General features: G+C 50.1%; 1 protein-coding gene across 7 annotated transcripts in view; it reads left to right on the forward strand.

The window, feature by feature from the left end:
• FANCA (FA complementation group A) overlaps positions 1–23910 on the forward strand; it is a 32406-nt gene that overhangs the window by 8234 nt on the left and 262 nt on the right. The window contains exons 10-42 of one of the 7 annotated variants that reach the window (XM_015640237.1): positions 832–898; positions 1562–1674; positions 2259–2335; positions 2781–2922; positions 3433–3566; positions 4875–4985; positions 5393–5488; positions 5580–5639; positions 6379–6467; positions 6910–6970; positions 7063–7112; positions 8149–8225; positions 9801–9905; positions 10374–10516; positions 11003–11073; positions 12143–12242; positions 13041–13240; positions 13379–13475; positions 13698–13874; positions 14879–14952; positions 15495–15623; positions 16067–16133; positions 16350–16516; positions 16781–16886; positions 17732–17791; positions 18135–18239; positions 18786–18898; positions 19597–19732; positions 20762–20824; positions 21974–22082; positions 22454–22529; positions 22859–23000; positions 23351–23440. In XM_015640237.1, coding sequence (XP_015495723.1) covers positions 832–898; positions 1562–1674; positions 2259–2335; positions 2781–2922; positions 3433–3566; positions 4875–4985; positions 5393–5488; positions 5580–5639; positions 6379–6467; positions 6910–6970; positions 7063–7112; positions 8149–8225; positions 9801–9905; positions 10374–10516; positions 11003–11073; positions 12143–12242; positions 13041–13240; positions 13379–13475; positions 13698–13874; positions 14879–14952; positions 15495–15623; positions 16067–16133; positions 16350–16516; positions 16781–16886; positions 17732–17791; positions 18135–18239; positions 18786–18898; positions 19597–19732; positions 20762–20824; positions 21974–22082; positions 22454–22529; positions 22859–23000; positions 23351–23440 — 3407 coding nt within the window. The other 6 variants (XM_015640238.1, XM_015640239.1, XM_015640241.1 and 3 more) reach the window with 6 other exon arrangements.

A 23910-nucleotide genomic window follows, 5' to 3' on the forward strand; every position in this document is an offset into this window, starting at 1 on the left:
TGAGTTTATCTCCTTTGCTTTATTCTCCCCTACTTAACCTTAAGGTATTCCTCAGCAGGAGAGCAGTGTTACATCCTAAAGCTGTGGTGGCATGTGAGGGACCTCTGCTTCGCTGCCCCTGCTCAGTAAATTTTATTTTATTTTTATTTTTTTTTTCTTTAACGAAATGATTTGAATACACAAACCAAGCTCCTTTAACAGTTGAAAGAGGAGGATTTTAAGGGCGGGGTGGCACAAAGCAGAAGTGCTGCTGCAGCAGGCTGCAAAGCAAAAGGATTTCCCAGTCTGTGGGCTCGGAGTGGTGTGGGCTGATCGTCAAGACAACGGCACTGAGCAAGCTGCCAACCTGTTTGATCTCTACCCATCCTTTTGGGGCAGATGGAGCTTTTAAAGGAATTCCTGCTATGCAAACGGCACATTACAAACGCGTGGCCCTCCCCCAGCCTGTTCTTTGTTCGGACCCTGGTCTGCAGGGTGGTTAATTCAGTTTGTGCAAATCCCTGCCTCCAGACAGGCTTCACCCTCACTGATGCGTTAGGGTTGGGTTTGGGAATGAAATGCTGATTTGTATGCATTTTTAGATGGCTTCATTATTAGCATGTTCTTGGGAACGTGTTTTAATTGGTTCAAGGGCAGTGGTAATAGTTTCTGAGTCTCTGTGTCACTTTGGAGAAAATCTGGTAAGAATTGAGCTGCTGAGTGGCTTCTGCACATTTCCCTAGCGGGGTCACCTTTGTAAAGGGGCACAAATTGCTCATTCCTGTCTGTTCCCATGTGGGGTTTAGTGTCATGTTCCTTTCTCATTGGGTTTTTGTGTGTTTTGGGGTCCAGGGGTGCTTGATGCTGTTGGTAAAGAGAAGCAGGAAGATGTTTCCATGGTGCAGGCTGCGAGGTTCTGGTAAGAAACGTTCCAAACAGTGTCAGGAGGAGGATTTTATCCACTGTTGCTCTTCTTACAGAAACAGGAGGAATGCTGTGAGGTGTTTTTTTACTTATTGACACAGCCCCCACCCCTCCCAGTGCTACTGCTGCTTGGAATTCTCCTCTAATAAAATATGTAATTGTAATAAAGATAAGGACCAGGTAGGAAAGTGGGTTCTGGCAGTGTTGGAGCCAACCCTGGACCTCCCTCTTGTCATGCCAAAAATTCCCCATCACGTTTTCTCACTGCCTCTGAGCAGAAACACCTGGAAGGTGCAACCATCTCTGATTCCTGATTCCAAACTTGTTTTATTTAACTGCTTTGTGCATGTCACCTTCAAACCCCTGCTGGGATACACCTCAGACTCACATTTGTAAATCTGATGGCTCTGTAGTGTTGAGTAGCCATTAGTTGTTTGGGTTGTATTGATACATGCAAAACAAAATATATATTTGTGGCAATTTGAGAAGATGGATGTAGAACAAAAATCAGTCATTCACCCTAAACTGCACCTGGTTGTTCCTATGACATCAGCAGCTAGTGGATCATTTGTTATCAGTACCTGGGTGATCACAATCAATCAGTACCTGGCTGATCACCTGGCTGACACTGTTTCTGCTATTTCCTTGTCCTTTGCAGGCTGAATGTGTTCAACGTGTCACTTTATGGAAGTGTGGCTCACCCGGATTCCTTGAGGCAGTTTTTCAGACACACCCTGACCGAGGTTCTCACCTACAACCCCGTGCTGAAAGGTGGGAATGGGCAGGGACAGATGTTTCCAGGTGTGCCCAGGTGTGTCCTACCTGGAGGACCCAGAGCCAGAGCAGCCTCCTGATTCTCAGCTCCTTCCTGGGGTCTGTATAAGCAGGTGACAAATCAGGAAAAAAAAGTCATCTGAGGGTCATAGTTCAGGAGAAAGTTTTGGACAGGAAAGTTCTAATCCCAGATCAGTAATTGTGAAGCTTGATGTTTTTAGGAAGAAATATGATTGAGCTATAAAATCTCTGGTAAAGTCCCCATGAGCTGTGATCTGGAGCTGCTTGTCTGTTGTGTGGGAGAGCTGTGTCACTGCTGGCTCCCAGCTGAGAGAGGTTAATGAGGGAAAAGCTGATTCCTTGGTGATTCTCTGTGCATGTGCCACGTCAGCCTACGCACGTGTGATCACCAGAACAGCTCTGGGGTCACAGTGCCATAGTGGAATGGCCCAGTCCCTGTGCCACAGCCAAATGGGAGACACAATTACACTGGGCAGTTTTTAATGGCTGCACAAGGGAAACTTATGTGTTTTGGGTTTATTTTAAAACCTGCTGCTGAAGTTTTCTTTCTGTGGGTGCAGTGTCTGATGCCATCCAGATGCAGAAGGAGTGGAGCTTTACCAGGACTTCTCCCCTGCTCACAGCTCTGTACCGCAAGGTTCGTGTGCCACTCAGAGAACTTTGTTATGTTGGGTTTATATCCACTGAAATACCTGAAATCAGGTTATTGGAAATCAGTGTGACATTATCCAGTTGCAGAATCCAAACCAATCACCTGAAACTCTGGGAGAAAGAAGCATGAGGGAAAGGAGCTATGGTGTTTTTTGCTAGTGCAGAGCACTTAATGAGAACAAAGATGCTGATTGGAGATGGGAATTTTTGCTGGTACAGAATAGACATGAGTTGTGAAATAATGGGAATTTTACTGTTTATTGTAGCTGGTGCTGGTTCCAGCCCAGGCTGATATTTGGGCCTGGGAAGCTGACCCAAAAGCTGCAGAATAGCTTGAAAAAGTCACAGAGAAGCCTGTCAGTCTTGTCTGTATTCCCCTCTTTCTTGTGGCTGGATGTCCTGGCTAACAGGATTTGCCATCACTCCTCCAGCTGCTGGTGGCATTCAGTGTGAAGGAATCCATCTGCCAGCTGCAGCAAGTCCTGGAGACCCACGAGGTGAACTGGCAGCACGTCCTGTCCTGTGTGTCCACGCTGGTGGTGTGCCAGGCTGAGGCTGAGCAGCTCTTCAAGGGTAGGTGGGCACTGCCAGCCTGGGGTGTGCCCTGCTGCTGGGGTGGGGAGCAGGGGAGTCATCCACGGGGGCTGGCTGGGGGTCCTGCAAGGAAAAGAGCAGCAGGACATCTGCTTTTCCACTCAGACTTTCCATGTCTGTGGTGATGTGAATGCCAGGCCTCGTGCCTGCCACTTCTCCAACTTTGTGTACAACCCAGGGTGGTTGGTTGATAATTACCTTCGTTATTAATTGGCATAGTGATTACTTAGTTCTAGCTCACCTTTGCTAGCAGAGCTTGTTTGTGAGAATTCCTTACTAATTATCCCAGTGCTGGACTGCCTGCAGGAAATCCAAGTGTGTTTGACAGCTGAAAGTGCATAAAAAAATAAAATCACACCCCAGAGGTTCTCCAGGCTGCAATACATGTCCTGCCTTGTGTTTTATCACAGATATTTGTCTTCCTTTACTGCAGAAAATACAGCACTGTTGTCAGGAGCAAAGTGTGAGGTTATTGTTTTATGTTCCTAGATCTACTGAGCCATCTCCTGCTAAAGGCCTTTGGGAATTATGACATGGAAAACATGATCACTGCGTTCCTGATCGCTCGTCAGGCTGCTCTGGAGGGCCCTGCTGTCTTCATGCCTTACTCAGAGTGGTTTAAGGTGAGACTGAGTGAGGCCTGACTGGTGAGCTTTGCTTTAATTGTGTGAGGCAACCTGTGCATAAGGAACGTTCTGCTACGTGGAGAAAGCCTTGCTCCAGACAGGATAACCAGGAATGAGAAAGGGGAAGAAAAATAAAAAAGAAAAGTACAAGTGATGTTACTGATATTAGGAATGATTGAATATTTATTACTGCCTTTGAGTCTGCAAAGAATAAATTTATTTGGCTTTCCTCAGTTTTCCCTCCTTTCATCTTTTAGGTCCACCTTGCCTGTTCTAGTTATTTGCTAGGAATGCAGACATGTAATTCCTGTTATTATCATCACCTTGGATGGATTTCAGTATCTTGATAAGCAGCACTGTTGTTATTGCATACGTTGGGGGTTGTGGCAGAGGAAGCATTCCTGTTTCCTGGAGGTTTGCATGCAGCTGTAATTGCTGTGTTTGACCTTACAGATAATTGGTTGTTGCTTTCAACTGTAAACAGGTGGGTATTTTAGGGATGCAAATCTCCACATAAATTCAACCTGGAAATTCCTTTGTATGAGTTTGCAAATCTAAGCTCAGCTTTGGCTGATAGAGCGTCCAGGAGGTATCAAAAGGCAAACTGCTTGTGTTCTCTGTGCTCTCAGACTGGTTGTTTTCCTTAGGATGCCCAGATAAACTTGTGTAGAAACCTGCAGATTTGTGGGTCCTCATGAATCTCAATCTTCTGGTGGATCTCAAAGTTGCTTTGTTTAAGTGTTCTCATGGCAGCAAACTTCCACAGAAGTCACCGTGATCCAAGGGAGCCCCTCTGCTCCAGAGCCAGGCTGGGAGAGCTGGGGGTGCTCACTGGAGAAGCTCCAGGGAGAGCTCAGAGCCCCTTCCAGCGCCTAAAGGGGCTCCAGGAGAGCTGGAGAGGGACTGGGGACAAGGGATGGACAGACAGGACATAGGGAATGGCTTCCACTGCCAGAGGACAGGGATGGATGGGATATTGGGAAGGAATTTCTGGCCCTGGCACAGGTGCCCAGAGCAGCTGTGGCTGCCCCTGGATCCCTGGCAGTGTCCAAGGCCAGGCTGGACAGGGCTTGGAGCAGCCTGGGACAGTGGAAGTGTGGCAGGGGATTGGATCTAGGTGGTCTTTAAGATCCCTCCCACCCAAACCATTCCATGATCCTATAAGCTTTCTCTGGAGCCTTTTCTCCAGAAGGATTCTCCTGACAGAAATGGGATGTTTGGGATTGGTGTGCTCAGTTATGGCACTGCTTGGGGGAGGATTCTCTCCACGCTGAAAGGCTGTCTTGCCATTTTCCCCTGTTTCAGGCTTCCTTTGGGAATGCTGGTGGCCACCATGGGAGCAGTAAGAAAACTCTGGTCTTCCTCTTTGAGTTCCTGTCGGAGCTGGTGCCCTTTGAAGCTGCTCAGTACCTGAAGGTGAGAAGGTGCTGACAGAGATGGTTTTCAGCTCCAGAGCTCCCCCAAAGTGACTGTCCTGGCACCTTTCAGTAGGTTCAGCTCATTATAAATGTTGTTGCAGTAATTGCATTACTTCTGGTTCATTATTCAAACCCTTTCCTTCCTGAAATAAGGAAGGACAAGGTTCTTTTATTGATGGTGAGAATTCCTTTCATGGAATTAAGTTCAAGCACTTTGCCGATTCTATTTGTTTGCTGTTGGGAAAAATTATTGTCAGTTGCCATGAAAATGATTGATCCTTAACCAAGCAATAATGCTTTCTTTGGGGAATATTTGAGGTAAACATTAGTCAGAATGAGTTAGTTAGAATCTTACCTGGATTTCCTGGAGCAAAGGCAAATCTTGTTGTGATTTTCTCGTTTCAGGTGCACATCATGTACCCACCTTTTGTGCCCACAAAGCACCGCTCCCTGCTCTTGGAGTACATCACCCTGGCTAAAACTCGACTGGCCGACCTCAAGGTCAGGAAATACTGTCTCTTTTGAGAAGAATTCTCTCTGGATCTGTCCAACCCTGCTGTGTGTGACCTCCTGCACCTCTCCCCTCACACAGGTGGCCATAGAAGACATGGGGCTCTATGAAGACCTCTCTGCTGCCGATGAGGCTGTGCAGGTACTGCTGCTGTCTCCCACTTTTCTCACCAGCCACATCTCTTTTCCTCTGGAAAAACACCGAGGTTATCGACCTCCCTGCCATCCCAAAGCTGAGTGTGCTGCCAAAGTCTCCAGCTTTTAGCCAGAGGTTTTAGTGGCTGTAAATACAGGATCTCCCCAGTTTTCATGGAGTCACATTTTATAGGTATCTTGATTCTTTTCGATGGAGCACTCTCCATCTCTGTGGTGTGAGACCAAAGTGTGGATATCCAAAGGAGATTTGGGGGTGGAGACTACACCCTGCAGTTTCACACTGTGGTTCATGATAAATTTGAGGTAACAACAGTAATTTACAAGGAAGAGTTTGGCTCTATTATTCCTTCCTACATTTTGATCAGAGGAAGATGATTAGATGATTACATGAAATACAGGCAGGAGGCAGGGTAGATTCATATAATACAAGAAACCCAGTCCTGTGATGAACTCAGAGGCATAAGCAAAGATTTAATTTAATTTTCCCGAGTCTGATCTGGTTGTCAGTTGAGAAATTTGTTGCAGCTTGTGGTGTCTTACAACTCCAGCAAGAGAAACCCTGGGTGTCAGTCCCTCTGCCTGCAGGCACAGGCTGGAAGGGGAGATGATGTGTCCTAATTCCACATCTACAACTGAAATAGAATCACAGTGAAGCAAATTCAGAGCAGAAGAGGTAAGTTTGTCATCACCCTCCATTTCTCACATCTTTCTCCTGTGTGAGGCAGCCCCAGGCCCAGGCACTCCGTGATGTTGAAAAGGCCCTTCAGATATTTGAAAACACAAGGAAGATCCCAACCTCTGTGATAGAAGCCAGGTACTGTGTGCTTTTCAGCTCCTCCTGGGCTTAGCTAGAATAGTAATAATAATAGTAATAATAATAATATAACAATAATAACAACAACAACAACAACAATAATTGTAGGAGCCAAGTCTGAAACAAGGAAACAAGAAAAATGGAGGATATGAGCAAGGGAGGTTTGGGGAAGTTCTTCCCACTTCCTGAGGAGTCATCTTAATAGAGGATATTTGTGGGGAGAGTGAAAGGGCACATTCTCCTGTGCAAAAAGAAGTCCAAAATTATTACAATAGAAAGCAAAATGAAAGAAATTAAAAACCACTGGCTAGTCTGAGCCTGGTTTGTCTGTGGTTATTCATGTTGCCATGAACATTTTGTATTTGCAGGAGCCAAGTTAACCCCTGAGGTGTGGAGATGGCACTTTGGCATTGCTAACACTTGGCTCTGTTTATTTTCTCAGCATTTTCAGACGACCATATTACACTTCCTGGTTCCTTCCAGCTTTGCTCCAGCCCCGTGTGGTCAGTACTTGGCTTTTCCCTCTGCCCCTCCCATCAGCTGTGTGTTTGTACACAGATAATTTGCTCCTGACCTGCCTTTTCCTCTCTTGCAGCTCCCTAAAACCCCAGATGGACACATGGCTTTTATAGACTCCTTAAAGAGGTATCCAGACCTCCCAGTGTTGTTTTCTGTGCTGCTGGGCTTTCTTTTTGGGGTGTTTGATATCAGATTATCAGACACCTTGGTTACAACCAACCTCTTGGCAGGGCTTGGTGGCTCAGGTCTGTGGCTTGCAGGTTGTGCATGGAAGAACTTGTCTTCAGGTCTGTAATTAGTCCTCTGGCCACTGTGAAATCATTATTTAGGAGCCCCTCTGGCTCCAGGCCAGGTACATTTTAATGCAAATCTTGAAGGCTGAATATAAAATTTCCCCAGGAGTGTGAGCTCCCTCTGTGAAAGGCTTTTTGGGAGGGGGTAAAGGGGGAGTGAAAGATGAGACTTAGATGTCTGTTGATGATCAAGGGGCACCAGGATGATGCCCCAGGAGGACACAGCTCCTCTCAGGACTCGAGCTTGCCTTTCATGCGTGTTTAAAAGTGCTTTTCTGCACTGCAGGAACAGCTCTAGTTTACATCCAGTAGTTCCTCTGTAACGTCTCATGAAGGAAGAATGTTTGCAACACTGCCTGCAAATGAGGTGCTTGGTACTGCCTTGTCATTCCAGTCTGGCTCTAAAATTAGAGACTGGATCATTTAGTGAAATTAAAGTTGTAAGAGGAGCAGCTGAGTTCTGGGGAGTCTCATGGGACGTGTTCCTAGCAGCGAGTGCCTGCCCTGCAGAGAGGAGGTCACACCTTGGTCTCAGCACGTTCGTGTTTTACATCTGTGAATGCTGCATCTCACAGCTCACTCTCTTATGGGATCTAAGACATCAACTAGATATTAAATAGGCATTAAAATATTAATTAATAGCATAGACAGCACTGGGTTGGTGTGTGCTACACATGTGTGGTGCTTGCTGTGAAAGCCTTGGGTAGAAATCTCTGCCCCTCATGTCAGATAATTAAAAAATGCTTCAGATGCTCTTTATGCTTCAGAGTCCCTCTAATTACATTTCATAGAAGGGCTGTTGTTTGTGCTTATTTAATAAAGCTGCAGTTTGTGGTTATGCAGGATAATAAATCTCTTCTTTTTCACAGAGCTGATAAAATACCTTCAAACTTGTACTCCACATACCTGCAAGCCTGTCAGGCTATGAAAGAGAAGGTGTTACAAGGTAAAAATTACATTTACTTATAGATCAATATGAAATGTTAGTTTTTCCCACTGCTGCCCTCCTGAGATGAAAATTTTCAAAGATTTATGGCTGAATAGGTATTTAACCCATATAAATAAGTGTTATGTCATTTATGCGGTATTGAGGTGTTAAATTCTTCCTCCTGCAATGGCTTTTTCTGCCAGCCCTGTTTGGGTGGGATTTTTGCAGTCCCTGGGAGCCCTGTGCTGTGCTGAGGCTGCAGATGATTCCTGAGCCTGAGCTGGCTGAATTCCACCTCCAGGACCTTTCCATGAATCAGCATTTGCAGCCTGAGCTGGGAATCTGCTGTGCTGGGGAGCTGCTGTGCTGATCCCTTGTGCAAATGACACTTGTGCTGTCTGAACTCCTGGCATCCTCTTTTAGGAGGGGATTAGGGAGATCCGGGGGGGCAGGAGGGGCTGGGAAAGGGATTGCAGCTCCTGGTTTATGGGTGTTTGTGTGGGAGGTGATTTCGGGTCCCATCGCTGCAGCTTTACTGGGGCAGGATTTTGGATATTTAATGAGGGTATTTAATGAGCTCTGCTGTCTCTGTCAGCAAGTGGCTGTCTCAAACACACCTTCCCGTGGATTACACACAATGAAAGGTCAGGCTGGGGAGCAGAGGCAGTTCCCAGAGCGTGGTGGGGATAAATTACAGATTCGTGCTCTGACTATGGAGGAAAATCCGTAGCCAAGCCCTGCTCGGGGCCTTTGGAGCTTTCTGGAGATGCTGCGGCTGGAGAGGCGTCCCCGGATCCCGGGACAGACGGGTCCCTGCGCTGCCACTGACCTCTAGTGGCACTGTCCTGGCCTGTGCCACCCCTGAGCCGTGTCCCCTCCTGTCCCCTGTGTCCCCTGCGCTCTGATCCCGCTCCCTGCCCCTCCCCGGGCTCGGCACACCCCGGGGTTTAGGGCAGCCCCAAACCCCGTTTGTCTGAGCTCTGCACACGCAGGTGACTCAGTGGGCTCCCAACACCTTCTTTTACAGCTTGTTTACAACCAGTAGCAATTTCAACCTTTGTCATTTGCTCTTCTGGCTCCTGGGTGATTTATTCCCAGCCCCTGTACAAGAGGCCGTTCCTAAGAACTCTGGGGTGGCTTTGGGGCTGTGGCAGTCGCTGGTGGCATCTCTTTCTAGTGGTAAAAGGCATTTCCTTTTAATCCTTCTCTTAAACAAAAAGCCAGAGTAACATGGGGCATCTGGAGAAGCTGCTGGTGTATCCATGCTGTGATGTCTGTCTGCATTCTGAGCCTGACTCCAGTCCTGAGGACAGCAAATGTTTCTGTGAGGGGTGGAGCTGGAGGAAGTGGGAAGAAATCTCTGAAAACAGAACTTTTTTGCCTCTTGTCTTTAAAAACTGAATTCCTTTTTGCAACTAGGCATAAACCCATCAATTATTAATTAAATAGCACATTCTGAGTGTAAAAACAAAGCTCTGTGTGTGGCAGACTGACAGTTTGGGGTTTTGTTGGAGCTTCAGGAAAAGCAAACTCTGCCTCTCCAGAAAGTGCACGCTGAGATTGCTGAATGCATTTCCTCTCCTCGTTGTCCAGATGACTCCAAAGCAGAGCCCAGCCATTCCAAAGAGCCTTTTGAGCAGCTGAAGGCTGAGCTAGCTGAGCTCAGGACTCTGGTTGTGGACCAGGCTCAGTGGGAAGGTATGAGGGAGCTGCTCCTCACTGACTGTCCCAAAAGCTTTCTGAATAAAGTGTGGCAAAGGCACAGCAGGAGTTACTGCCACTGGCACCTGAAGCTGGTAATCCTTCAGAGCTGGCAATCCTTCCAGCTATGAATATGTACATTTGAGTGTCTGGTGTATTCCCATGCTTAATCTGGGGTTTATTTTTGTGATAATCACACCAATCACTGCTGACTTGGGCCCCCTTTGCAAAGCATTTTCCTCTCTGGTGTGAAAACTCTTCCTGAGGTGTGTTGGTAACAACACTGGGAAAAAATAATGCTGTGGATGCTGATCCACTGTGCCCCAGCCAACATTTTGTGCTGGTTAAAGCTTTTACTGACACACTTCTGAGTCTGCTTAGTTTATACTGTGCTTCTTCTCGCTGCTGTGGGGTGTTGTGAATGTTTCATGCCTGCTGTCCTGTGTCCCTGTGCCCTCCCTGCAGATGTGGCAGCTCAGCTTGCCGCGGTTTCCGACAGACTCCGCGGTGTCCTGGGTGACAGCAGCGAGGACAATGGAGCTGCTCCTTTCAATTCCCCGGTCCAAGTGGCTGTCCCAGGCCCCAGGCTGGCACCCTGCCACCAGAGCGTGAGTACCATCTGCCCTGGGCTGAGCTGCAGCGGGGCTGGGCAGGGGAAAATCCGTCTGGATAGAAGGTGTGAAAGGCTGCTTTGTCTGCCAGAGCAGGAAATGCATTTCTCCTTTTGTCTCCCTTATCCTGCCCTGCACAGACACTGATTCCTGTGTTTTAACCACCTGGAAGTTGCTGGATCTGGAGATATTTTCTACCAGAGCTGTCCTGTGAGGAGCAAGGCTTTCCTCAGCAGCTTTGTCTGGGTGTTTGTTGTGTGCTGGGGTCATTCCTGGGCTGTTATGGGCTTGATTTTCCACCCTTAGTGGCAGTGGATCTGTACAACCTGTAGCCAATCTCATTACCCAGTTTGTTTCCTTGCTTTAACATCAGGAAATGTAATACATACAAAGCAGAAAACTAGGTTTAGGCGTCCAGCCTGACAAGCAGGAATTAGCAGTGAGGGTTTTATTCCAGTTTATTCCTGGTGCTTTTTGTTTCAGGTTGTTGATCTTCTGCTGACATCATTCTGCCAAACCCTACTAGCTGCTTCCTCTTTTAACCCTCCTGACAGGTAAGATGGGAGTCCAAGAGTAGGAGAAGCAAAACTGGGTGGTAACCAGAATTCCAGCACTTGTGCAGGGCTGAGGAGGGGCTTTGGGTGCCCAAACCCCCGGTGCCAGGCTGGCAGCTGCAGGTGAAGTGTCTGCACTCCAAGAAGGAATGCACTCTGAGCCACATGAGCAAATCAAACGCATTTCTCCTCTCTTGTCACAGATCCCTTCAGCAAAGTGGCCTTTGGCTCTGCTTTGTGCTCTGTGACAGGGATTAACCACCCCCCAAACAGTGCCTGGCCGTGGGGGATGGCAAAACCAATCCCTTTTCTCCTGGAATTCCTCCCCCTGGCAAGGACCCGTGGGTTCTGGCCTGGCTGAGGAGGAGAGGCAGCCCTGGGAGCCCTGCTGGTACTCAGCTCCTCCTTGATGTAGCAGAGCCTGTAAACATTATGGGCAATGTGTCAGTGGAAAATCACTTTGTTGGGCAACAAGGCCGTGCTGAGGAGCTGGCTGGGATCCCTGGTGCCTTGGAACCAGGGCAGCCCTCCTTCTCCTGCACTGCTCTGCCCTGCAGCAGATGAGTCACTGTTAAATACCTGCCTGAAGAGTCACTGTGACAAACAAGAGTCCCAGGAAATGGTGTCTGAACACAGCTCCCACCTGATCCCCTTTGAGGATGGCTTTTTTCAGTTATTTGGGTGGGAAAATCCCTCCCTGCCCCTGCTTTACAGCAGGGTTTTGTCATAGCAATTCCTTCTAGCTTTGTTTTCTGATCCCATTTATTCCTCTGCCTGTGTTTGCCCTGTGCCCCAGGCAGCTCCTCCTGTCCTTGCTGTCACCTCTGAGGCCACTCTGGCCTTCTGAGATGACACAGGTGTTTGAGATGCCATCCATTTGGTGGGGGGCACGTCTGTTCCCTGCTCAGGTGCCCCAGAAGTGCCCCTTCCTTTCAGCCTGTGCATGGAATGATAATTGTGCTGTGTTTACAGACAAGCATGGATCAGCTCCAGGGTGTTTAAACATTTTTAATTTCCCATTCCTGTGATGGGGATAAGTTTAATGAGCCTGTGGTTTCACCTTCTGCAGGCAGGGCCCGTGCCTCTCCCTGCTGGTGAAGATGATGTGTGGACACAGGAATCTCCTGCCTGCTCTCCTGGGCAGGCTCTGCCAGCTTATTTATCACCAGGTCGGTTTTCCAGCCAGGAATCCTGTGGTGCTAAAGGCCATCCTACTCCATTTCCTGAGCTGGGGGGCATGGAGCTGTCTGGGCTGCACTGGGCAGGGACTTCAGTGCCCTCCAGGCTTCCCAAAAATACCCTGTGTTGCTCCAAGAGTCTGAAGTTGCCCTCAGTAATGTGAGGAGAATTTTTCCCTGCAGAAATACTGCTCATGGAAGGTCAATGCATTCTGAGACATTTTAACAGAAGCTAAACCAGGCAAGTTTAGGAAAGAGACAAAAGAAAAATGCTAGAATGTTTCATTCCTAAGCTTCCACGTTGAATAATTCAGCTGTAAGAATTTAAAAATAAAATTTAGATACTCCTATCTGGGCTGCAGCAGTGCATGGTTTTATTATTATTGGTTTATTCCCTCTGCCCTGTGATATTGCAAGGGTGAAAATAAGAGGCTGATAAACTAAATTATCTGTCAGAGAAGCTAACCTGAGAATCCCAAAATCTGAATTTACAGTGAAATATTTCAAGTTGCTGTATTACAGAAACCTCCAGTTTTGCTGTGAGCTCTCTCTTCTGCTCCATTGCTGCTGCAGCACTGATGAGCAGAAACAGAAACAGCTCCTTCCCTGACTCTTTTTTTCCCTCAGAAAGGTGTTTTGGTACAAAAAGTTACAATAATACTAGTGAAGTATTACAGTATCAAAAGTGAAACCTTAAAACAGAGCAATGAGACGAAATAGAAGACTATTAGGAATGAAATGTTACAGAGTTACCAAAAATATCTTTGCTGCTCTTGTTTTACCTTCCAGGGCCCTTCCCTCCATGCTACTCATATTTTAGGACTGGCAGCTTTTGTGATCCACTTAAGTGAATGCAGAGCTTTAATTCCTGGAGTGGAAGCCGATTTTGGGGTTTCTCAGGCTGTTCCTGGAAAGGCCCTTTCTGTTTCAGAGTACTGGAGCTCCTTGCTCGTGTGCAGGACAGAAGAGTCCTTTGCCTTCTGCTTGAGGTGAGATGGGGCATCCACCCCCTCCCTGCTCCCCCAGGTTTTTGGGGTGCTGGGAAGGCTCCCATGGAGGATTTCCAGAGCTCATGGAGGTGGTGGAACCAACCAGACAATGGAGTTCTTTCCTTTTCTCTCTCTCAGGTTTTGCACTGCAGCAGCAGCTTATCTGATGTGCAAGTTTTCATCCTGCTCTCACGAAGAGTTTTATGCCTTGATTCCTCCTGGCCTGATTAAAAAGGTAAAAAGGAAAAAGTTTTTGCTGTAACTTATGAGAAAGTTCAGTCTCAGCCCGATGTCCTGCTGCAGGTCCCTGTGCAAATACCACCTAACACCAATAAAACAGTGTAGAAATACATCTTTGTGCCCTCCCCTCTCTGGCTGGGCAGTTCCCCAGGAGCAGAGGTGGCTCTGGGCCTGGTTCTGAGGCAGCCACCTGCAGGATGTGCTGCTTTCATTGCAGCTGCAGTACCTCGTGCCACGGCTGAGCTTGGAAGCTCGGGGAATCCTGTGTGAGGAGACCAACACTGCCCTGAGCTGGACTTCCCTGTCCTGCCCCTCTCTGAATGACAGGAGAGCCAGCCTGTGCTTATGGAGGCAAGCACAATTCCAAGAGCTCCTGAAGGAAAAGGCATTCCAGGTACAAATCTTTTCCATCACCCAAATTCATCCTCTAATTCCCACTGGTTTAGATCTGCCCTTTGCAATTTCTTTATTGGTGACCAAAAACTTCTTGAAAGAACCCAGTGCCTGAAAGTAAGAACTAAATACCTGAAAAGTTGTCTGACAGCTGAGTCACGTGGGCTGGGATGGGTGCTGGGTGTTATTTGATGGGACTGATAAGGTAGAAAGAGGAAACCAGAGGTAAAACTCTTGTGTCCTACTTCTTGGAAAAGCAGGAAGCTTGGCAAGCTATGGAAGCTCAGGAACTGCAGAGCAAAGGCCTCTCCATCACCCTGGCTCCCTGCTGTGCTCTCTGTGAGGTGACAGAGAGGCAAATAACTGGAACTCCTTGCTTTTCTGGTGCTTTGTCTAAATGCCAATGTTCCCCTGAGCCACCTGTGCACCTTGGGTTGCCTGGCTCAAACCATCTCAGCTTTTGCCTTTGTACCACCCCTGCAAAGTCTATGACTTGACAGACTCTCTTTTTTTGTAACCTACTTCCTCTAAAACCAGTTTGTGCAGAGGAGTTTTTGGTGTTCCTAGAATGACTCCTTGTGCTTGGCTGCCTCAGTGTCCAGGGCTGGAACACCCCTGTGTTATAACCTCTCTTTGATGCTCACACAGCCTGTCTGAGGTGCTTGGCTCATCTTACCTTTATTTCTAAGAGCACACGTTCATCCTGGTATCTGGGCTTGGAGGGGATGAGGAAATGTCAAAGGGCTGGGGGGTGTGAGACAGACTTTATGGGATTTACATGAATTTTTGAAGGCCAGTGGGGTTTTAGCTTGAATTTTTTTGATAAGAGAAACAGCACAGGAACTTGCTTGGGTTGATGTCTCTTGTTTCATGTCTCTTAATCCACATGGGATTGTGTCTGGAGATGAAGTGAAAGTGGGTTTTATGCTGGGCAGCAGGTGGCTGCTCTGCACAAGTTATTTCCTTTGCTGTTCTTCCCTGCTCCTAAATCCTGGCTTTTCCCAGCTTTCTTTTAGGGAGTGGCTGCTGATGGAGCTGGAAGTGTGCCCTGAAAAGGACATTCTCTCTGCTTCAGAGAGGTAAGGGCTGAGGGGCTCTGTTGGAAAGGGAATGGTCCAGGACTCTCCCATCAAAATTAGGGAAAAGCACTGAAAAACAGGCAGGAAATAAACAGTTGCTGCAGGATGGAAATGCCTGTTGCCTGCTGTGGTTTGTCCTGAGTTCAAGCACTGCTGGAATGAGATGTTTGTGTGTTTTTCCTCGAGGAAGGCCAGGTTGGATGGGGCTTGGAGCAACCTGGTCTGATGGAAGGTGTCCCTGCCCATGGCAGGGGGTGGGACTGGATGGGCTTTAAGGTCCTTTCCAACCCAAACCATCCCCTGGTTCTGTGGGGCTCACCCTGCATGAGCAGCCCTTCCAAATCACTTGTTACAAACCCTCCCTTGTTTCTGGAAGCCAGAGCTGGGTGGGGTCTGCTGGAGGACTCCTTGTGTCTGTTCTTGCATGGTGCTTTTATCTGAGCTCTCATCATCACTCATGGCTCTTGATGTGTGAGCTTCCCTTTACATCAAGGGAAGGGCACCATTCCAACAGCTTTCCCATCTCCTTTTCCATACTGCAGACAGGATTTCCATTACTGGGCCATCTATCAGAGGTACCTTCCTGCACCTTCTGCTGCTGGTGGCTGTGATGGAGACCTGGAGAAGGCATGTGGAGTCATCATCAACGCCATCCTGGATTCCTCACAGAGGTGTTGTGTGCCATGGCTTTCCTTTCTGGGCCCTGAGGCTGTGCTCTGTCCCTTGTGTGGGGCTGGGGAAGCTGTTCCCTCCTGGTCTGGCAGGAAGGGGGAGCTGGGAGGTGGCCCTGTGTGACTCACCAGTCTGTGCATAAGCATCGTGCTGTAGGAGGCAGAGGTCTGGGGCTGCAGCCACAGAGGGGCCCTCGTCTGGCTGTCTTTTTTAACTTGACTTTGAACTCAGGCCTGTGTGGCCAGACATGCACCAATGCCCCAGGGGAGTGGCTGGAGCTGGAAAATGAGGAGGGAGGTTAGAGGAGAGCTGCTGTCTCAGCTACAGATTATTTAAGGCACAATGTTTGAGCTCAGTGCCCATCTGAAGCATCTGACTGTATTTGAGCTGTCTTTCCCCTGGGCTAGCAGGGTGAGTTACCTCATGTGTCCCCTCATTTCAGGCTGGACCTGGGTGGCTGTGGCCAGTCGAAGATGTCAGTCAGCCCTGAGATTCTCTGCAGGCTGCAGGTGATTTCAGACTGGGAGGTGGATGTTTAGTCCCTGACCAAAGTATTCCCCTCTTCCTCGCAGCTGGCGAGGCTCCATTCGGCTCTCACCTGTGAGCTGAGGTGTGGCACTGAGAGAGCTTTGTCTTGTTGGTCTCTGGTTGCTTCAGAGAGGAACAAAGAAGGTTTGAGAGCAGGCTGGTGTGTGTCCCTCACTGGTTTCCCCCACCCTGTTCAGGAGCTGGTGCTGGAGCTGAGCTGCAGGCCAAAGCAGTTTCCTGGATGCTCACCTGCCCGCAGACCCTTGGTGTTTGAGGTTCTCCAGGAAAGGCTGACGGGCAGGCAGCACGGATCTGCTCTGGGAGAGCAGCTGTGGAGGCAGCAGGAGCTGCTGCTGCACAGGAGGTGAGTGCAGGCCTGAGCAGCTGGGAATGCCTCCAGCAGCACTGCTGCTCAGGGCAGGCTGCTGTGGGCGGTGTCCCCACTGCTGAGCGCACAGCAGGTGACAGTGACACTTCACCTGGGGACAGCTGTGCAGGGGATACTTGTTCCCTGGCACCCACTGGAATTAGCTGTGTTTCCATGTGCCTTCTTGGGCTCACACATCTTCATGGGGAGGCTGATTCCCTCCCTGACAGTAACCTCAGTTTTCATTCTTCCCTGCCCAAGGATTCTGGTCGGGCTCCCTGCGTCCGCCCTGATCACCACGTGTTGGAAAGGCAACAAAACAGTGTTGGACTGTGACAGCTTCTTCTGTTTTGTGAACTCTGAGCTGGTAGGTGTTGTGAGCCAAATGGTGATTGCTCAATGGGAAATGCTCTAGGTAAAGACCTTAAATTTGAATTTAGGGAAGGAGGTCACATCCAAACTACGCAGAAAAGGTGTAGCTGCCCCACCCCTGGATGTATTCAAGGCCAAGTTGGAGCAACCTGGTCTATGGAAGGTGTTCCTGCCTGTGGTCCCTTCCAACCCAAATCATCCCATGATTCTGTGGCTTTTGGATTCATTCATTTGGAATTGTGGTGGCATTTTACTCTATTAAGAGTAAATCCTTGTGAGTCACTTTGTTTGGTGAAGTTGGTTACAGGCAAGCTTACAGTGTTTCTGTGGAGGCCTGGAAGGGGCTGAGCACGAGCTCTTCTCCAATCCCTCTGTCATGCCAGGGCCTTCAGCTGTTTTGCTGTGGGGTCAGATCCTCCTCATCCTCCTCATCCTCCTCAGAAACATCCAGGGACATCCCTGCAGCTTTCTGGGAGAAGGTCATTTGACTTGCAGGTCCCTCAGGACACCGCTTTGTGCTCCAAGGAGAGCTGATTTCTATTTCTTCATCCTGACTGGCCTTTCCAAGCCCTTCTGTGCTGTCATATTGGGCACAGCCAGAAACCTCTGTTCACCCCAGGGCTGTTAATCCATCTGCTGCTGCCATCCTGGACCGTGGGTGCAGGGGCTGTGCAGCTCAGGTCCGTGGCAGTGCCTTACACAGAGGCCACGTTCCTGCTCAGCATTCCCAGGGTGGTTCTGTGCTGTCTGAGCCCTGTTGTGCCAGACACCCAAAATGCTCTTAGGAAATCCAGAGGGCAGGAATGATGATTTTCTTTCCCTCTCCATGTCTTTCTGCAGAAGAACGTCTGTTCCAGGGGGTATGCGCTCTCCTACGACATCACAGCTCACTTCTTCAGGGTAATGCTGCTTCTGTCCCTCTGCCTCACTGTCCCTGCTCAGAGCTTTCCTCCTGACACAGAGGTGTCCCCTTTGTACCCCCCTTTTGAGAACTCCTGATGTGATTCCCAGGAGAGCAGTAGCCAGGAAAGAGAGGGGGAGCAGCAGGAGGAAGAAGTGGTGGAGGTGAATTTTAATACAATGCAGCAGAGCTGCTGGGGGAAGGAGCTGTTGGTTTTTGTTTCTTTTGCTGAGCCGTGCTGACCCCTACAGTTCTCTCTGGTTAGTTCACACACGCTCAGGGAGAGACTTGGAGCAGCAGAGATGGATGTGTGGAGCCATCCTGTCGTTTGTCCTGTTCCAGGGGCTGCTGAATGCCAGCCTGGACTGCGAGGATGCAGCAGAAGGGGTCAGCCAGGCTCTGACGACGTGTCAAACCAAGTGTCCCGTGGTGCTCCTCTCTGCAGCGGTGACTGATCTCATTTTGCTTCTCTGATTTTGGGAGAAATCCAGCACCAGCTCAGAGAGCTTGTGTTAAACACCACCCAAGTGTGTAACATTCAGCAGAAGCTGTTAAAGCTTTGGGGGCTTGCAGGGTGTTCTTCAGCTGTCGGTATCACTGATCCTGGCTCTGGGCTCCTGTGGCGTTGCCATGGGGGCTGTGTCAGAGTGGGGAGCTGGGAGGCTTGTCCTGGTCTCTGATGCACTGTGTGGGCTGGTTGTTACATCACAAAATGCCCAGAAATCCCAGGTTTGATTCTCCCTCCCGTGTGTAACTCCTTGTGTGCAGTTTCACACAGGGATTGCAGTTTTGGTGCGTGTGAGCACACTCACAACTCACCCTCTGCATTTCCAGGACGTGAAATTTCTCCCATTTCTGATGTGTGCATGTACAACTTGGGCTTCTTCACTAAGGAGAGGGGAAAATCCCCTTTCTCTGAGCAGCTGCACCTGACTGCAACCAAGCACCGAGCACCCCACCACTGATGCTGCTGCTTTCCATCTTTGTCCCCAGTTTTGGTGGCCAAGGCTGGAGCCAGGACTTTGCTGTCAGTGGAAGAGACTCTTTGGGGCTCCACTTGCACAAGGGCTGGACAGACTGAGGGGCTGGCATGGCTCAAGTACCAGGTGTGTGAGAGGGATGGAGTGTGGAGCTGCTGTCCTGGAGGATGGAGTGCTCACTGGGGCTGAGGCTTGCAGGACAGCTCCAGACAGACTCCTCTGTTGGGCTTAAATTCAAAATGGGTCATGATAATAATTTAGTCTGGCCCTGTGTGTGATGTGGGTCAGAGTGCTTCCCCATGAGGACAAGGGAAGCTTTGCAGAGGAGGTTGGAAGATCCTGGTTAGGAAAAGCCTAAGCATGGGTTTGAGTCATTCCTGGGAGCTGCCACACCCTTTTCTCCCTGGAATTGGGGAATCTGGGCTCCTGAAGCTGCTCACTGGCTGCTTGCTTCCCTCTTTACCTCACACTGTCTGTCAGTGCCCTGCAGCTTTTCTCCAGAAGCTGGGAATTTATGTAAGAATCTCCTTGCAGGTTATGGCAGGTGATAATCACATGCTTCTGTAGTAGAGAGTAACTGCCTGTCCAACTGCTGATAAAAGAGATTTGAGAATGCTTCTGTCTGCTTCTAGACTTTGGCTTTTTTATAACTGTCTCCATGTACCATCCAACTACAGGGAAAACAAAATGAAGAGAATTATTTATTTTTTGTCCCAGTCACAAATTTGCACCTTTGCCCAAGTCCCTGCTTTCCTCCTCATTCACAGCAGTATTTTCCCCCTTTTTCACCTGCAAACCCATGGCATGTTTGTTCTGTTTCCCAGGTTCCTCTGTTCAGGGGCAGCTTTCCCTGCCTCTGACCCTCCTTGGCTCTCAGCTGCCTTCCTGCACGGTGCCATCCTGCAGCAGTCACCACGAGGACGAGGGAGACTGGAGAGGCTGGGGACCGACGCAGAGCAGGCAAGGCTGGCTGCATTTTATGGGTCTGTTCTTCCCTACACCTGCAAACCAGAAACAGGAGGTCTCTAACTGAGGGAAGTTGTCCTGAGATTGTGCTGCACCCCTGGGAATCCCTGTAGGGAAATCTTGCTGGTGGATAGTTGACAAAAGGTGGCTGTAAATTGCCGCTTGCTAAATTCTTATCCTGAAGGCAGAGTTATTCCAGACTTAAACTTTTAGCCCAGACTGGCTCCTGTGAAGTCTGGGAGGGCTGTTCAACAGCTGCTTTATAAACTGAAGCTGGAGAGAGCCCTGCAGAGACAGAGAGCTCGATCTGTGGCACGCCAGGGTTCCCTCTCCCTCCAACAACAGCAGTCCTTGTGGATTTTAGCTTGGGCAACTTGGCTGGAAGGTGAAGGAGATGCAGGAAGTTTGTGAGACAGCAGTGCAGGCATTTTAAGGGCTGTGGGAAGTTGTGCTGGGATTCCCAGAGACAGATTTCCTGAGGGTTTTCCCAGGCCTGGTCCAGGAAGTGGCTCTGCCCATCACCTCAGTGCAAGGGGAATTCTCTGGAGGGCTCTGCTGAGGAGGAAGCTGCGCTGCTCCCTGGCAGCTCTGGCTCTTGATTTTCCAGGGAAGAGCCAGGGTCAGAGCTCAGCATGGGAACTGTCCCTGTGCCAGAGGCTCACAGCAGAACCTGGACCTCGTGTTTACTCTGTGGGTTTTAGTGCTCCTCTTCCTGTGGGATTGACTCCTCCACTGTTTGTTTGCTCTGGAGCCAGAAAATGCCAGTCAGGAGTCACTGAGTGCACTTGGCACACGGGGAATTACTGCAGCTTTCACCTGAGAACTCCTGGAGGGTGCCAGGGACACTGAGAACTGTGGGAGGGCTGGGGGTAACTGGGGTCCCAGCAGGTGAAACACTCTGTGGTTCATCCAGGTCCAGTCTGGGAATGTACCTGGGGAAATGTTTCTATTCCCTGACTGGAAAGGCCGAGTTCCAAGTCACCACTCCAGGCACAACTAACAGGCAGCCTCTTTTCCTTGCAGCTCCTCGTTGCTCTGCTGTTCTTCTCACTCCTGGATCTCATCTCAGCCAGAATAGCACCAAAGGTGAGTTCAGCCCCGAGGGAATTCTCATGACACTCGGATGTGTCTGATCAGCTTGGTTTGCTGCCTAAAAATGCTTTGTAGCAGCCCTGGGAAGGCTGGGAGCTTGTTCTGCCAGGAGGAAGGGATCAGCAACACCCCAGACAAGGCTGCTGAAAGCCCTTCTGTTCCCATCAGATTAAACCTGTGTTTTCCTCTCACTGACGTTATCTCCCCTTTCACTACTTTTATTTCTCCTCCTGGATGATTTATTATTTTCAGTTTCCTGTTCAGACTTTACACCTCCCAGGTAGTGCAGGAACCTCGTGTCTCACTCAGCTTTTGTGTAGCATCTCACATCTGTCAGATGATGTTTTTCCTCAGGCTGGAATGTGGTACTTCATGGGAGAAGGGCTGCCCAGGAAGGAGGAACATTAGTTTCCAAAAGGTTTAATGTGATTTAGTGGAGGAGCAAAGATGACAGGCTGCTTCCAGCAGCTGCCTGCCCTGAGCATCCTGCTGCCTGTGAAGGCTTGTTTCTGTCCCTTTGCTGTCACCTCAGCTTTGAAGTGCAGCCATTTGGGGAGTCACCTCACAGATGGCATCAGGGAGCAGATTCAAGGCAAAAATAACCATTTGGTCTCAGTCTGCCCGTGGGAGAGTCTGGGGGAAGAGCCAGGGAGGAGAGAAACATCTTGTGCAGACAGAGCTGGGAGGTTAATCCATGTGAAATGAGTAATAAAGAAAGAAACCCCACAATAATCCCAAGATGTGTTGTCACTAGGAAGGTTAGAAGGGACAGAAGCTTCTCCAGTGGGGTGGATGCAGATGTGCAGTGGTCTGTTGGTTAATCCAGGTTGGATGGGGCTTGGAGCAGTCTGGTCTGGGTGGAATTGAAATGATCTTTAGGTCCCTTCCAACCCAAACCATTCCACGATGCAGCTTTCCCCTCTCTCAGCGTCCTGTGGTGGCCTGGTTTGGTGAGGAAGGCACTGCCTTGCTCTGGTGCCAGATTCCCCTGGGGGAATCCAGGCTGCCAGGTGAGGAGAAAGACTTGGGGTAAATCCTCAAGGTCCTTCAGCAGAGCACTTCATGTGCAGTCTCTTGTGGGGGCCCCTTTCTGCTCTGGTGCAACCACAGCCCAAGAGGAATGAGACCTCTCCTTTCTGACAGCAGGAAGGAGTGGATTTTCAGACGTCTCTGGAATGGTCCCTGGAGATCCTGCAGTGCCTGGAAGAGAGGGGCACATCCTGGCCACTTCTCTTCCATTCAGCAGAGAGAGGTGAGTGCTGTCCCCAAGGGCTGGAAGGACGGGTGACCCATCCCTTGGGTTGGAGTGTCCCTATGAGAAGGGGCTGCTGGGCCTTTGGAAGCAGCACAAAAAACACTTTGTGTGAAAGCTGAGAACATCCTGCTTCTGTCCCAGAGCATGGCAAACCCAACTGATCATCAGGAATGACTGAACTCAGTCTTGTTCCTGCTGGCAGAGAAAGCCTGAGGGGACAACTTGCTTCTCTTGCTGGTCACCGCCCCCGAGCACCCATATTTATCGTGGCCTGGAAGGAAACTGTGCAGCCCCTGTGCTGCTCCAGGAGCATCAAAGGCAATGTGGGACCCTCTGAAGGTGCTCAGTGCTTCTCCCTGTCCTTGCAGACCCTGGGCAGTGCCGTGTCCTGCGCAGCGCGGCCTCGGACCGGCACACGCGGCTGCTGCCCCTGGCGTTCTGCAGGTACCGTCCAGCTGGGCTGAGGGGGATGTGGTGGTGGAGGAACAGCACTGCTGGCCTGTGGGGAGCACAGTTAGCTCTCACCTGAGCTGTGCAGGACAGAACACCTCACCAGGGCACCGTGCTGTCTGAGGAGCCCTGTACCTTTTGATAAAGGACTTTGCTATAAATGTCCCTTCAGCCTTTACAGACACAAGGGTTTGGAGCTGACTTCACTTCCTGGGGTGGCCCTGCACGCAGTGTTGAACCAGACAGGGCAGAGCAGCAGCTGTGTTTGCCTTGTGCCTGTGTGTGTCTGTGAGCTAACAGAGCCCATGTGTGACCCCATCCAGCCTCACACCCTGCTTCCAACGGGAGCTGCTCCAGCGGGAGCCCACCTTCCTCAGCGTGGCACTCCAGATGTACATCCAGCTGCTCCAGCTCTTTGTGGAAGGGGAAGTCCTGCCACAGTCAGATCAAAACCTCACAGAGCATGTAAGCAAAGCCTGGACTTTTTTTCTCCTATCATAGACTCCCAGAATGGTTTGGGTTGGAAATGACCTTAAATCTCATCCTGTTCCACCCCCTGCAATGGGCAGGGACACCTTCCACTACCCCAGGTTTCTCCAAGCCCCTCCAGCCTGGCAGAGGGAGCTGGTGCAGGTTCCTCATCCCCTGGGACAGAGGAGCTGCCAGGGCTGCTCCCAAACCCAGAACACGCCCCTGCCCTCTGAGCTGTGACAGCCCCGGGTGTGGGGTTGTGGCTCCTGCTTCTCTTCTGAAGCAGGGACTGGGCTGAGGGTGATGTTTTGCCTCCACGGCCGTGTCTCTCCCGTGTCCTGCAGGATCCCTTGGAGCTGATCTCTGCAGCCCGGGAGTTCCTGCTGGGAGCCATCCCACACTGCCCTGCCCAGAGCTTTGGGAGCACACAGCCGGTACGTGCAGGTCTGCTCCCTTTTCTTCCAGCGTGTGAGCTGGGACTGCTGCTGTGCCTCCCTGACCCACCTGGGGCTGCTGCTGTGCCTCCCTGACCCACCCGGGGCTGCTGCTGTGCCTCCCTGACCCACCTGGGGCTGCTCTGTGCCTCCCTGACCCACCTGGGGCTGCTCTGTGCCTCCCTGACCCACCTGGGGCTGCTCGGTGCCTCCCTGACCCACCCGGGAGCAGGGTCACACCCGGTGCTCGTGGTCACATCCTCCACCGTTCCCTGCACATCAAACCCTGCCCTCGTGTGGCCATTCCTGCTGGCTCTGGGGGAATTGTCAGGAACAGCCACGGGCACGAGTGGAAGTTTCCCCCTCCTCTGCCTGTGCTTGGCTGAGAAGGCAGGAAACTGCTGTGGTGTTGCTGGAACTGGCTTGGAGGAAGCAGGAGCAGATCTAAACCGGCTCCCTGCCCTCTCCCC

This window comes from Parus major, chromosome 11 (genome assembly GCF_001522545.3).
Source record: "Parus major isolate Abel chromosome 11, Parus_major1.1, whole genome shotgun sequence".
Lineage (NCBI taxonomy): Eukaryota > Metazoa > Chordata > Aves > Passeriformes > Paridae > Parus > Parus major.